Raw genomic sequence first — 15,037 nt, 5'->3', positions numbered from 1 at the left:
GGAGTGCCCTTTACCACTCAATAATACATGCTTAAGGTCTAGTAATCTTGGTTTGTTACCTAACCTTTAAGACCAAATTCTTCTACTCTTTAATTGTCATCTAACATATGACTAATTGGTGCAAGACTCAAGGCACACTTCTTTCAATCTCCGCCTTGACTTGAGTCAACCAAATATAGATCACCTTCAACAAACACAAACCCAATAACACTCCGAAAGAACACTTAACCAAAGGCACTAAAGCATACTCGCCAAACACATATGCATCAAGATGACCATATGCAAATGTTTTAGAAAGACACAAATGGAGTACACACCGAAAGACTTACAAAGTCTTGCAAAATCAACCAAGAACACCATGAACTTGCTGATAGGAAGTTGTATTAAAAAGAAAACACCTTTTGCTTAAACAACAAATTTGTCTTAAATTGTGGTTCTTTAACAAAACAAGATACTTGGATTAAGTTTGTGGAAACATGAATGCCAACAACTATGAGCATGGTGCCAAACAAAGTGTTTTCACAACAATTGGTTCCATCAATGTCTATAATGAACCGGTCATCATCATCATAACTCCACCTTCACCAATGTATCATCAAATCCACATAAACATACTAGTACCAAGGGACATTAAGTTATCTCAAATTTGGGGACATAAAGCGGCTCTGGAACCTTAGAGCCAAATCATAACCACCCTTGCACTATTTTTTTTTTTTAAAACAAAATGAGGTTCCCCGTTTGGTTCCGCTTTGTAAAATACAAACCTTGGACCGCAATTTTGCTTAAATGTAAATTACTTACACGCTTAAAAATACTAGTAAATCAATCCATGCTAGTGTTGTCTTAAATGTGAAAATGAGAGAAATTAGTTTCCTGTAAGTTAAAGTTGCATTGATTCAACAAAAAAAGAAAATTAGTTGTATGCTCCATTGCAATACTACATTATTAGAAACTGCTTAATATAAGATTTAAGGAAGCAAGATGATAATGCATTGCAATACTAAGTTAATAGAAAATGGTAACTTTTGACCCTTTTGAATTACAATAGTGGCTATCTAATTAAATTAAAATGAGAGTAGATAAATCATTTGATTTTTCATTTTCGGTGAATATTTATTGTGAGCTTTAATTATGTGTTGTTCCTGGGATATTTATGTGATGATTCGTGACAATTAGTCTCACTTTCCTCACCTTGAACAATTGTTACTGTCTTGTTCCCTCCAACTTCTTCGGAGTACCCTATGATTTTGAAACATTGATCTATGTTGTGCCCCCTCCTTGCCCACAATTCCTGTCAAGCTTCCCTATTGGTGTCAATGCTCCCTGTAGGCTTGGGAAAGCAGTAAAGAGTAAAGAGTGTTGAATTTGAGTTCAAAGTTGAGCAATTTGGATAGAATCTGTTTCTCTTCTTCAATGGTATTAAAGTAGGACGTCAGAGGGCTAAACAAGTAAGAGTTGGACTTCCCTGATGTGCAGTCTAAACTTGAAACAAGAGTTTACTGGGACTTCCCTGATGTGCGGTCAAAACTTGAAACAAGAGTTTACGGCCATCAATAATTAAGTAAAAAGAAAGAAGAACAAGGGCTGCTGAAAGGCTTCCTTCTCATGGCTCAGTTCAAGGGTGGAGATAGGAAGCGCACTTTTACGGTCAAAGAGAATCTGTCCTCGACCCAATCCAACTTTCCTTGTTTTAGATAAGATGTTCACCAGTAATAGGATCTTTCACTCACTGATAGTAATGAGGGCTCGGGTCCTTCAACAACTCTTCTATATACTATATACAATAGTATATAGTATATATCCTGCAGGATCCTTTACTAAGATTAAATCCATGTAATAAGGGCAGTAAGGTCTTGTAAGATTCCTATATATCAACAAATTGTAAGGATATAAGTAGAAGTGAAATGTGAGCTAGGATCGATATGATTTGAAGTACTTTGATGAACGATAACGATTTCAATGAATTAACAAACGTTTGACAGAAAATAAATTGCAAAAATGACACAGTGATTTAAGAAGGTTCACCCAATAATGGCTACGTCCTCCGTGGTGTGTAGTTGCTTGTTTATACTATTTCAATGGAGTAAAACACTCTTACAAATGAAGTATTACAATTGAGTAAGAGATAAAATAAAGGTATGTGTTTAGGCTTGGGGTTTTGGTGTTTGATGTGTTTTGGTTTGCTAATGAGCTCACTATTTATAGAGCTAAATTACACTTAATGAGTTTACAAAGTTAATGCAAAGAATTAACACCATGTAACAGCTCCTAGGAAGAGGAATCGACCAAATCAGAATCCAAGAGACCTGCAGCTGCACTTGCTCGTTCGAGCTCTCCCACGCTCGTTCGAGCAGTTTCCAAAGGCAGCTTCGGATCTGGCAGCTGATGGGTGCTAGTTCGAGCGCCTGTCTTCCAGAGCTACTGGATGCTACTGTTTCAATGGCTCGTTCAAGTCAAGCTTTATCCATGTGTTGCCTCGTCCGAGCACTTGGCACAGAACCAAGTATTTGGCCCCTTCAACTCCTCATTTAAACTCATTTAACAACTCCATAACTCCATATGTTTAATGACTCTATCAATACACCATTAGTTCATACATTGAATCACACTTAAACATCATCATCAATAAGTAACCAACTTAATTCTCAAAATAACCATACTCGCATAGGATACCAACCCATGAGTCCACCATTAAATTTCAACAAGAAGCATCTCAAACTCTTTCTTTTAGTGGTGAGTAACTAGGCCAGAAATTTTATCCACTGATAAGAGGGGTTACCCACTAGGCGCCGAATAAATGGTTAGGTAACGAGCATGGTGGTGAATAAATGTGTATTGTGCATATTGAAGATGAAATTAGTCGCCCAGTTGGAGGTTCATGCTCATTCTATGTCTAACTCGAATACTGGACGGGACTAATAAGAACATCACCTAAATGTATTTCAATTGACTTGGTTTTGATTTCATGAACTAACTGATGCATACCTAAACATGCAAGACTTCCGTGTTTTTTGTTACTAATATTAGTTAGTTTGCAACGCTGTTGTGTGCTTGACAATTGTAAAAGCTTCCCTATTGGACTACTACCATTTTTCACCACACATCATGATAATGCTCAATCAGTTAAAATTCTAATTATAACTTGCAGAATAAATCAAGGAATGGGAGACCAAAACTGAGCTGATGAGATCTGTATGTCAACTCATGTAATTAGGGAGCTCATAATTCATAAAGCACGCTGAGGCAGCATGCACTAGCTCCATCCCATGTTTTCTATTGTCCTTGTTAGAGTAGGCTAACTAATGCGGAAGCGTGGGCCTAAAGGTGGCACAAAATGTTAATGACCATGGTGGTGCACTAATGAACCATGGTTATATGCAAGTATTAAGGTGATTTAAGCAATAAAAGTAAAGCAAACATTAACACCAAGATTTAAGGTGGTTCACCAGGCTACATCCACCATCCTAGACTAGTGTATCATTATATGTTTAAAGGTTAGAGGAGTTTGAAGGCTCATTATAATGTTGAAGGAATTACATCAATGGAGTTTGTATATGTGAGCTATACATTGAGTGGAGAATTAGAGAGGGTGGTAAGAATAGATGGGAGGCTCAAGTTTTTAGCTTGGCTCTACTTCAATACATACAACATATACACATATATAGGCAAAGGAGGACTTAGGAAGTAATGGACCAAAACAGAAACAAACAAGCAGCATGCTCGAAAGGGGGGCCTGCACCTTGCTCGACCTGAGCTCAATCGAGCGGCTGCTAGCTGCCTTCTGTTGCTTTTTTCAGCTTTGTTGCACGGTCTTCAAAGTCCCTTATGGTCTCCCCTTATGCACCCATAGCTAGTGTGTAGTACATTGTCTTATTTATCAATGGCAAACCCATGTGAGATACTCCATTGCTTTGTTTTATGCACACAATGATTGTGTGTACTACTTCATGAATTGGAGTGTTTATTACTACTCATAATAATGTGTGCTTAAGGTCTAGTAATCATAGTTTGTTACTTTAACCTTTAAGATCAAATTCTTCTACACTTTAATTGTCATCTAACATATGACTAATTAATGCAAGACTCAAGTCACACTTCTTTCGGTCCTCCATACCAAAATGATCCCAACCTGTTACAAAATATGTATATATCATAAACCAAAAGCTAAATAGACTTATAATAAAGAATTCAATCACTCCCTATCTCTTATGAAATGAAAGCTATATGAGGTTATATCAATGAACAAGGTGAAAAACTCAAAGAAAAAACAATAGAAGAATGAACACAACGATTTATGAGGTATCTTGGATACCTCCCCCTCAACAAAGATTTATTTATAATTAGATTCAACAATACAATCTATAAATAACCCTCTCTATCTTGAGAACAAACTTTAAGATCACAAACACTAATTCAATGAAAAAACACTCCAAGTTTCTTACAAATGAACTAGCCCTATCTCAATTTGTGTTGTTTGTGGTGGTTTGATTTTATGAATGATGTATCCTTTTATAGGGAAGGAATACATTATTCTAGAACTCCATCATAACTCACCATTAACACGCAATTAACATTCACAATTAAACATTACATTAAACAATGAATATAATGTGCCATCAATGCATAGATGCAGCTCAAAAGTCTAGAAGAGAATCCAAGGCAGAGTGCTCGAATGAGCACCCTCTCCAGAAGCCTTCTGACTGCACCTGCTGCACTTGCTCGTTCGAGTAGAACGAGCCAAGCTCTGCTCGAACGAGCACTGGGTTCAGAACCTTTTGTCTTGTATTTTCGTGTTTTCTTGTTCGAGCAACTACTTTCTCATGCCTTGCCTCGTTCAAGGCATGTTCCACTCCTTAATGAAGCCTCAAACGCTCCACATCGATCATTTTATTGATCATTCCATCTCAACACATCCTCAAAGTCCTTTAAAGTACATGATAAGGCATGTTCGATTATATATTCAAAGTCATGAGACACTTGAACTAACATCTTATAATTTTGGTGCTAGTTCTGCCATCAACTATGTATTGTATTCTTAACAAAGAACTTATAATCCTATATTCACTTAGTCGTTCTGTACAACACTATCCCGCTAAGCATAGTGATGATTCTTGAAACAACAGTTTGTGTTCATTCATGGTATTATTCTATCATAGAATCCTTCCCAAGTTTTAGTTGATCTTTTTCATCTGTGGTTCCATTTCTCTTTAGGAAAAGTTGCTATTCGTAGTTGAGTTTAAAACATTGATTGAGCCTGTCATGATTGGTGCTGATGATATCCTTCTGTACAGTGTGCACCCCCATTCCTCCCTCTTCTCTCTTTCTCACCTTGAAATCAGATGGACTGAAATGGACTTTATGGTAATGTTTTTTTAAGGAATCCAAAGCCTGAAAATTCTACAAAAATTTGCTTGTAAATCAAAATTCTTTTCATATTTGGTACAATAAACAGTACAGTGAATACTAAAACAAATAAGTTCTTAGTTATTTTCACTTATCTTTGACAAATTGTACTAATATTAGGCCAACTATCTTAAAATAAGAAGTGATGTGTTTTTATTTCTTATTCACAAATTCTTGTAAGAGTCTCTAATTAGGCCAGCCCATAAAGGAAAATATATAGTAAGAGTAGGCATCAAACTTTAAATGGACTGAGCCTGAGAGACGTCTCTTAGAGTGATAGTATCTCAGGAGACCAGCTGTTTCTTATGATGATGATGGGAGTTTATCTTTCTGTTGATCCTTGGAAATTCTTACTTCTCTAATTCTTGAATTGATCTATCAGTCCTAATGTTAGCTCACTTATCTGTATATGAGGTTGACCATTCACAAGCAAGACAAGTCCAATAAGAAAGCCCAATTACTACCCATTCGTTCAAATGGTAATGGTATATTGATAGCAGCCACGTCTTACTAATAAGATAAAAATTTTAAAATGTTGATGTCCAACCCCATGAAAGTCCTACTACTTCTAAGTCCCAACTTCCAACCCCCCAAGACTTGTACAGTTCTAATTCTTTACATATATAAATAGAAGTATGTACTTTACTTTGCTAGGAAAACTACATTCCCCTACTTTCCTTGATCTTCTCTATCAAAAAAGAAAAGCTGTTTATTTCCCTCCATATTCAACCTTTTTCAAGTTTGTTCTCTGATTTTGTTTTGACCATGGTTTGCAGTGACTCTGTTTCTCCTTCATCCCCTTCTTCTCAAATCACTCCTACGCCGAATTCCCAAACTGCGACTGTGATTGTCAGCCCTTGTGCTGCCTGTAAGATCCTTCGCCGGAGATGTGTTGACAAATGTGTTTTGGCCCCTTACTTTCCTCCCTCTGAGCCTCTCAAGTTCACCATTGCTCATCGTGTTTTTGGGGCGAGCAATATTATCAAGTTCCTCCAGGTATTGCTCTTTTTCTACATCTTTATGTTAATTTCTGCAATGTTCCTGGTATTATTGTAGTTAGCTAATAAGTTAAATGCATTCTTCTTTTGAAAACTTTTGAGTGGTCTAGTTTGCTAATTTGATTCATTATCATTTTCATCCCAATCATTCCCGCCCGATCATCACGAAAAGACTAATTTGCTTGTTTATATTCATTATTTTTTTTTAAATACATTGAATTGTAGTATGTGATAATAGTGCGCTTTGTTAGGAAATCAAAATATGCTTAACAACGCCTGAATTTTGAAATTGAAGATGTGCAATCATGTAAATCTCTAGTCAAAAGGCTTGTAGTTGATTTTCTGAATGAGACAAGTAATATTTGCCTCTTTTGTTAAATTTGCGACAAGGTGAATAGTTAGATAAAAATCAACATTTTTTGAAAAAACAAAAATAATCTTCCTTTTTATGAGGAAAATGGGAAATCATGCTGATTTTCAACTTTCAATCAGTAAATTAATTGCATTGAGATAGTTTCATATGAGCATACTAGTTCAATAATTAAGAGCTTATATTTACTATATTTTGTGGTAGTTGATATGATGATTGACGATAAATTAATTCAACAATAGTTCCTAACAACACAGGAGTACTTACTATATGATATACGGATCCTAAGTTAAATTTCCATTCTTTTACAATTAATTGAATAAAAGTTTGACTATTATTTGAAATTTTAACAACTTGGAATTATCACATTTTCTGTATTATTTTTCCCTGTTTCTGGGTGACAAATTGAAATAGAAGAAGTGTATAACTTAGTAAAAAAAGAGAGTTGTGTGAATGCAGGAAATGCAAAAACTAGCAAAGCATGTATTGTGTTGTTTTATGTCTGGGGTAATGTTCCCAAAGAATAAAGCTAAAGGGCGGGTATTCTCTAATCTAGATAAAGCTGTTTTTAGAATTACCAAAATACCCATGAAGAAATAATGCTATCTAGTGGGTATCATAATACACTTGGATGGTTAAAATGACAAACTACCTACCAAAATTCTTTTCTTCTCTTTTAGTAGTTAGTTACCAAACGAACATCTCAATGATACCTTGTCTGTTGACTGCATCATTTTGCTTTCCCTTATCAACCACTTAGCTTGATTTCCTCCTTCACTTTTCTTGAATGACTATACTAGCCTTACAAACTCTTAGCTAGAGTATCCAAAGCCCTAAAAAATTAGTTTTAATTCTTCTCATGAAACTTGTTTGTTCCATACATTTATTTTCCTTCTCTTCAATCTTTTGACCTATATTGACCTGATGTATCGAGTAAAAATTGTGTGGTTAATGTCCTTATGAATCGCGAATCGAAAAAAAACAAATTTTAGTTGGTTTTAAAGCTTTTTTTGGAGAATTTTGAGCAAATCGTCATTTTAAAAAGCAAATTACCCGGCAAATTATGTTACACGCTACACATAGCTTCAAAATATTAAATTTTATAGACTATTACATCATGTATTACTCGGACGAACATGTATTAGTTATCGAAAAAGATGATGCCCATTAGCATTGTCTCTTGCTTACTTGGTACCGGTTGATAAATGTGTTTTATGTATTAATGTCCGAAAATGAGACATAACCTATATTTCCAAGTCAAATATTTCAGTGATTACATAAAAAAGCAACCTGTTTACTAGGGAATCTAGTTTGACCATATATGAATGCATTAGTTGTGCAAGCAGAAGTAGGAACTGAAATAAATTCACAACAATCTCAAATTGATCCATAACTAATCAACTTTTTGATATGAATGGATTGAAAATGATCAGGAACTGCCAGAATCACAAAGGACAGATGCAGTGAGCAGCATGGTTTACGAAGCAAATGCAAGACTAAGAGATCCAGTTTACGGGTGTGCTGGCGCAATATGTCAGCTTCAGAAACAAGTGAACGAGCTACAAGCACAGTTAGCCAAGGCTCAAGCCGAACTTGTGAATATGAAATGTCAACAAACCAGTCTTTGGGCGTTAATTCGCATGGAAATGGATCATTCTCCTCCGTCCAACACCTCATCTAAGTCACAGTCGCCTGAACATCCTAACAGCTTGAGTAATTATGATTGCTTCATTGATGACAACAATTTAGAAGGGTCGCTTTGGGAGCCTCTTTGGACATGAGTGTAGTCCCACATGGACCCTCCATGGTGGATCGAGTGGAGCGAATGGAGAAAAATTGGATAAAAATGAGTTTTTTTTAAGAAAATTTCGAAATAACTTTCAGAAAATTTTAATTCTCAAAATAAGTGTCTCCGTGTCTGAGCTTAAGGTCAAGAGAAAAAAAAATTACCATGACTTTATCCGTTATTATTAACAGCGAATAAAAAAAAGACAAAGGTTTTGACTTTTTTTGACCAGTTTTTTGTTCGCTATTAAAAGCATCGGACAAATAGATGATCTCAGTTTTAATATGGAGACGCTTACTTTGGAAATTAAAGTTTTTCGAAGCTTATTTTGAAATTTTTTTCAAAAAAAAGTTGTTTTTTTTTTCAAATTTTCGCAAATAGATTTAGAAAAATCAATGCTCCAATCAATCCAAACATGATCCATTGACATCTCTACTCAACTCCCAGCTAAATTTAGCTATAATGAGCACAGGAGATTTACTATATATGTATAATATTATTATTAAAGTAATGAAGCAAAGTAGCTTGGGGTCATAGTTGTATGAAAAGGTTAGGTTATAATTTTAAAAAATATAATGTAGTGGTGTAATGCTAAAGTAGATTAGAAGTCTATCCACTCATGTAATCTTCAACTCCATGAGACATGAGATTTGTCAACTTTGTAAGTTTTTTTCTTATCATGTTCTTCATAATTCAAATATAAAACTACTTTTTGGTAACCTAATATCACTATGTAATGGTGATAGGCTAATCTAAGTCGCGATCCATGACTTTCTTCATCCAATTACTTGTTGACCATTACTTGTTCACATTTCTTAGCTAATAATATTCATTAGATGTTAGAAAGCAATTTCAAGACTTATTAACAATTTATTTGATGCCTTTTTATTTGTTTATAAAAAGCAATTTCTAGACTTATACAACATTTCATTTGAAGCCTTTTTATTTTTTAACATAATTCTTGTACGAGATGGTTTCACTAAGAGACGCGACTCATACGTGAGTTAAATAACATTTCGAATATATTATGAGTTACTTATACAACTAACTCATGCACAATAACTTAGTAAACTAATAGCTACCCGCAATCTATCTTGCGCAACAGGCCAATAAAAGAAAGATAAGGTTGGTAAAACCAACAATTGTTGTTTTATTTGTGTATAAATGGGTCATCAATTCTCACAATGCTACAACAATTTTGGTTATGAAGCTAAAAATAAGAACAACGGTAAGGCTCAGTAGGCAGTGGTAATCTTATTAATGAATTTACGGCATGTTTGGTTAGTGGTATTAATGGTATTAAATTGTGATAATGAAAATAATTTATAGTGAAAAATTTCATCAAAAGTTCTACATTATTTCCATGATAATAAAAATTTATAAACAAAAATACTTTTGTGTGATCAAAATTTCATTACCACCTAATACTACCTCTATAACACCCCAGCCCCTCGGACCGCTGATGACTATTCATGGAGACTGTAGACTGGCCTCACAGATCAACACAAGTCTTCCCAGCACACTTTGGTCTCACTCGTGCGCGCCCGGAAAAACATCCCAGGAGGTCACCCATCCTAAGAGCATCCTTACTCATGACCCAAAAAAGGTCATCTTACTATTTCACAATTTTTCTCTCTCCTAAAATTTCATCTTTCAACCTAATTTTATTAACAATGACCTCTTTTAAAAGGTCATCATCCTCTCTTTCTTACTTTTTTTCTATCCCACCATAATTTCTCTCCCTTAATTTATCTAATATTTATCTTTATTTTTTTATAATAATATTTTCATGTACCAAGTTAATATAATTTTTTATTTGATTAAAATAGATCTACTATTTTATAACTAAAAAAATTATTCTTTTAATAAAAATAATATTTTTTAATAAATATAAATATAAATATAATTTTTAATAAATATTTTTTAATATTTAAGAAAAATTCGTTAACTTCAAATAAATATTACAATGCACATACATAAAATAAATACACAAATTAAAAAACTAAAATTTTAAATGATACATTAATTGCGGTTCTCTCCAAACTTTTGCCAGATATTTTCAACCAAGTCATCTTTTAAGGATAAATGTGTTTGTCGATCTTCAACATCATCCTTATTTGCCAAGTATCGATTGATATCAACAATTCTATCTGTGTAATACTCAAAGTCATCATTTAATCCACTTGTACCTTCTGATTGACCTTTTGGGCGATCTCCCATGAACTCTCTACCATCAGCATAGTGTGTATATGTATCTCTTTCATCTTCCACTATCATATTATGCATAATTATACAAGACGTAATTATATCAGAGAGTCGTTCTTCATCCCAAGCAAGTGAGGGCTTTCTAATTATTGCAAATCGAGCTTGCAACACTCCAAATGCTCGCTCCACATCCTTTCTTGCTGCTTCTTGATGTTGGGCAAATAACCTTGCTTTTGCTGTTTGCGGTTCAGTAATAGACTGAATAAAAGTAGCCCATTTAGGATAAATGCCATCAGTGAGATAGTAAGCCATGCCGTATTGATTTCCATTCACCGTGAAATTGACAGGTGGTGCCCTTCCTTCAAACAAATCAACTAAAAGAGGTGATCGATATAACACGTTGAGATCATTATATGAACCTGGCATCCCAAAAAAGGCATGCCATATCCATAGGTCATGATCGGCGACAGCTTCAAGAATTAATGTTGCAACACCAGCTCGGCCTTGATATTGCCCTTTCCGTGCTGCTGGGCAATTCTTCCACTCCCAATGCATGCAATCAACACTACCAATCATGCTAGGGAATCCTCGTTCTTCACTAAAGGCTAATAATCTCGTCAAATCTTGTGTTGTTGGTTTTCTCAAATAATGTTGCCCAAATTGGTTGATTATTCCCTTTGTGATATGAGTGAGTGCTTTTCGTGCTGTGCTTTCGCTAATTCGGAGGTGCTCATCAACTTGATCAGCAGCCACCCCGTATGCTAGCATACGAAGAGCTGCAGTACACTTTTGTAAAGCACTTAGACCTTTTCTACCAGTTGCATCAATGTTGGTAGTGAACCATGGATCGTTGTTGGAGACAGCTTCCATTATCCGTAAAAATACATGTTTCCTCATCCTAAACCTACGTCGAAACAATCGAGAAGAATATGTAGGATTTTCAACAAAATAATCATTAAATAGTTGGGAATGACCTTTTGAATGGTCTCTTTGAATTCGACATTTTTTTTTTGTTCTCACCCTTGGTTGTAGTGTTGAAACAATAGGAGGAATTGCGTATTAAAAGGCATAATCAACCATATTATGTATTAGTTCATTCTCTTCGTCAGAAGATGAAGAACTTGAAGTGGATGAGGCAAAATTGAACTTAGAAAAGCTTATTTTGAAGTTATACATCCAATTGAATTTGGATGTGCACATATATAATATAATGCATGCCAAAAGGTGATGGAAAGGAAAAGACTAATGCATGCCAAAAAGGTGATGGAAATGAGAAGACTAATGCATGCCAAAAAGTGATGGAAAGGAAAAGACTAATGCATGCTAAAAGGTGATAGAAATGAGAAGACTAATGCATGAAAACCTTACATAATTAAAACATCTTTTTAAGACATTACATAATTAAAACATCATTTTTAAACATTACATAATTAAACCATCATTAAAAACAATACATAATTAAAACATAATTAAGACATTACATAATTAAAATATCTACTGACGATTGTAATTCTGAAGGTATTGTCCAAGTTGAACCATCATATCAGCTTCCCATGACTGAAGAGTTTCCTTTTTTCTTAATGATTTATAGATCTCCCAATTCATTTGATATTCTTCCAGTTGAAGTTGTTTTTGTTTTCGGGCTTCTTTTTGTTTTTGTCTCCTCTTTCATTATTTCTGAATTAAGTCGAAGACTCTCTCCAAATGCACTCAAAGCTTGAATTGATTGATCTGCAACCATTTTCCCAGTCATGCGAGCCTTAGCCTTCTTCACACCCTCGGGGCGAGTGGATGATCCTCCTTGAGCTTCACTTGTTGGTGTTTCAGAATCTTCTTCCGTCCTTGATCTTTTCCCACTACTTTTACTACTAACATCACCAGTTGGTTGTTGATCCAATTGTTTTTTTTGATTAGTTTTTACCACTTGCTTCCACTTGTTATACTTTCTTAAAATTTTTCATTGCTCAATCAAGTTAAAGTTACTGTGTTTTCTTTGATGGATTAAATGGGCTTCTTTAAGCACATCTTTGTCTGTCGTGCCACTCTTCTTCCTCCTAAGAGCCTCATCATAACTTCCAGACCACTTCAAACATGCTAGAGCAACTCTATCCCAACGACATTTAAGCATGTCGGCGGTTCTTCGTGGGATCAGATGGGGTCGTTCCATCCTCGCTGCTTCATAAGCTTCCTTAACTTTCTGCCACCTCACTCTTATCTTTTGGTTGGTGCTCACAATTGGATCTGTACTTGTGTTCATGACTGAACATATGAGAGCCAACTTTTCTTTGAAGGTATAGGGGCTTCATCATTATTATTAGGTAGCTGTTGAGATGGTTGAACCAATTGAGTGAAGCTCGATGGTGAACCAAATTGCGAAACTAGATCTTGAAATGATGGTTGGGTGTAAAGACTAGCATCAACATGATGAACAGAGTTTTCTCCATCTTCATCATATTGATCATCTTGATCATTTCCTTCATTTTCATCATCATCATCATCATCATCATCATACTCCATCTCATTTTCGTCTAAACTTTCACCCCTTATTGGAGTTGAATAGATATCAATATTAGAGTTACATTGTGAGATTGATGATGGTGGTGAAACATAGTTTGAGAATTTTGGGTATTTTGAGGAACAAAATAAGATGAATTTGGGATATTTTGAGGAATATAGTAAGAAGAATTTGGAGTATTTTGAGAAAATGGAGGATTGAACGGAGGATTTTGATACTGAATTTGAGCACTTTGATTGTTAGAAGATTTTTTCTTGGTTTTTCTTTTACATGGATTTCTTCCCTAATTTGGGTTATTTGAATCCATATTTTTTTTGGGATTTTTGAAATGATTAATTTGGTATTTTTTTAACCAAAAAAAGTAGGAAAATAAGAACAAAATATGTAAAAATAAAATTATGTCAAAAAATATCAATATGGGTCTTATTTTATAGATCTCGAAAAAATATGACCGTTGGTACAATTTTTTTTAAAAAAAAAATTATTTAAATACGAAAATAGCCGTTAAAGGCAAAAAACGGGTATTTTTTCGCTGCCCAATGACCAAGCGACACGTGGAAAGGGATGCAGGGGCTGTCAGTTTCTTGTTTTTTCTGATTTTTTTGGCCAATAGATGCGTGACACGTGGCAGAAATGTTGAAAAAAAAATTGGTGACCGTTCTATTTCACGGGTCACACGATGACTCTTTTTTCCAACCTTTTGCCAACGCACCTCAATTAAGATTACCAATAAGAGTAAATTTACTCTAGTTTGGTCATGTGATCTAAAATTAGATCACCATTACTCATGCTCTAAGATTGCTCCCCACTAAGCACACTTAATTGTGGAGTTTTTAGCAAATGGGTTCCCATAAAAAAAAGATGGACCTTGTTGATATGAGTAGTCTATCAATCCCTTTTCAAGCTAAATCTGGGGTACTACAACCTTTCCAATAGTATTGCATTTAAATGAATTTCATGAAGAAAATGAGATAATTAAAGTTGGACAAGCATGTCCATCAAGGTAGCCAAGAGATTTTTCAACTAACATTACACTAATTTTTCATTCTAAATACCATTATTTATTACCACATACCAAACGAGCTGTTAATAATAATATATAACAATATCAGTAATGCTTCTTTTGACAAAAGAAAAATGGTGACGTTGTTGGGAAAGGTTACCAAGCTAATGGAATCTTTGTAATCAATGTTAATGAATTTAATGATATGAGTAGCGCTTCTTTTGTTTATATTGTTGAATTAATGGATGTTTGGCATCAAAGGTTAGATTCATTACTTTTGGCTATATGAAGAGACTTAAATTCTCAAATCTAATTTGTTTCGATAATGAAATGAGAAAGTGTAAGAGACATTTAGAGTACCCAAAGATGAAGCATTACGGAAGTCAGTAGTCAACAATCTTGAAGTTTAATGTAATCCTTCCGTAGCTGTAATTGCAAAATTCCTGCACCACAACACGTTAGCCTTGTTCGGAGGACGACGTCCCGGAAAGCCCCTTCGACGCTCAAGTCAGTTGCAGAGACAGAAATCAAAGAATGATAATATGATGAATGCAATATGAATGATTATTAGAGGTTTGGAGATGGTATGAATATGTAAATGGGTGAGTTAAATGTGAATAATTGCAGAGAATTGGTATATGAATGAAAAAGCTTGGCCCTTCAATGAATTTTGTACGAGGTATTTATAGTAGCTGATGAAGGGATCATGGGACAGTTATTTAGGGAGATCATAAGTGACATGGAGTATAATGGAGGA

At 34.8% G+C, this 15,037-nt stretch overlaps 3 protein-coding genes across 3 annotated transcripts; 1 reads left to right on the top strand and 2 right to left on the bottom strand.

Moving 5' to 3' along the window:
• The first annotated feature begins 5,941 nt into the window (after positions 1-5,941).
• Positions 5,942-9,296, top strand: LOC130805310 (LOB domain-containing protein 1-like). The gene is made up of 2 exons (XM_057670028.1): positions 5,942-6,399; positions 8,205-9,296. Exons 1-2 carry the CDS (start codon positions 6,169-6,171, stop codon positions 8,550-8,552), a joined length of 579 nt encoding a protein of 192 aa, XP_057526011.1. The 5' UTR covers positions 5,942-6,168; the 3' UTR covers positions 8,553-9,296.
• Positions 9,297-10,579: 1,283 nt separating this feature from the next.
• Positions 10,580-11,632, bottom strand: LOC130799952 (protein ALP1-like). Its single transcript, XM_057663294.1, has one exon. The coding sequence runs from the start codon at positions 11,630-11,632 to the stop codon at positions 10,580-10,582; it is 1,053 nt and encodes a 350-aa protein (XP_057519277.1).
• Positions 11,633-12,256: 624 nt separating this feature from the next.
• LOC130799869 (uncharacterized) lies at positions 12,257-13,019 on the bottom strand. Its single transcript, XM_057663181.1, has 3 exons — positions 12,786-13,019; positions 12,458-12,704; positions 12,257-12,375 (listed from the first exon to the last, which is right to left on the bottom strand). The coding sequence occupies exons 1-3, from the start codon at positions 13,017-13,019 to the stop codon at positions 12,257-12,259; spliced, it is 600 nt and encodes a 199-aa protein (XP_057519164.1).
• Positions 13,020-15,037: the final 2,018 nt, after the last annotated feature.

Source organism: Amaranthus tricolor, chromosome 1 (assembly GCF_026212465.1).
Source record: "Amaranthus tricolor cultivar Red isolate AtriRed21 chromosome 1, ASM2621246v1, whole genome shotgun sequence".
NCBI classification, from domain to species: Eukaryota; Viridiplantae; Streptophyta; class Magnoliopsida; order Caryophyllales; family Amaranthaceae; genus Amaranthus; species Amaranthus tricolor.
Note: the sequence above shows the minus strand (reverse complement) of the source record. Positions and strands in the feature narration are given on the sequence as shown.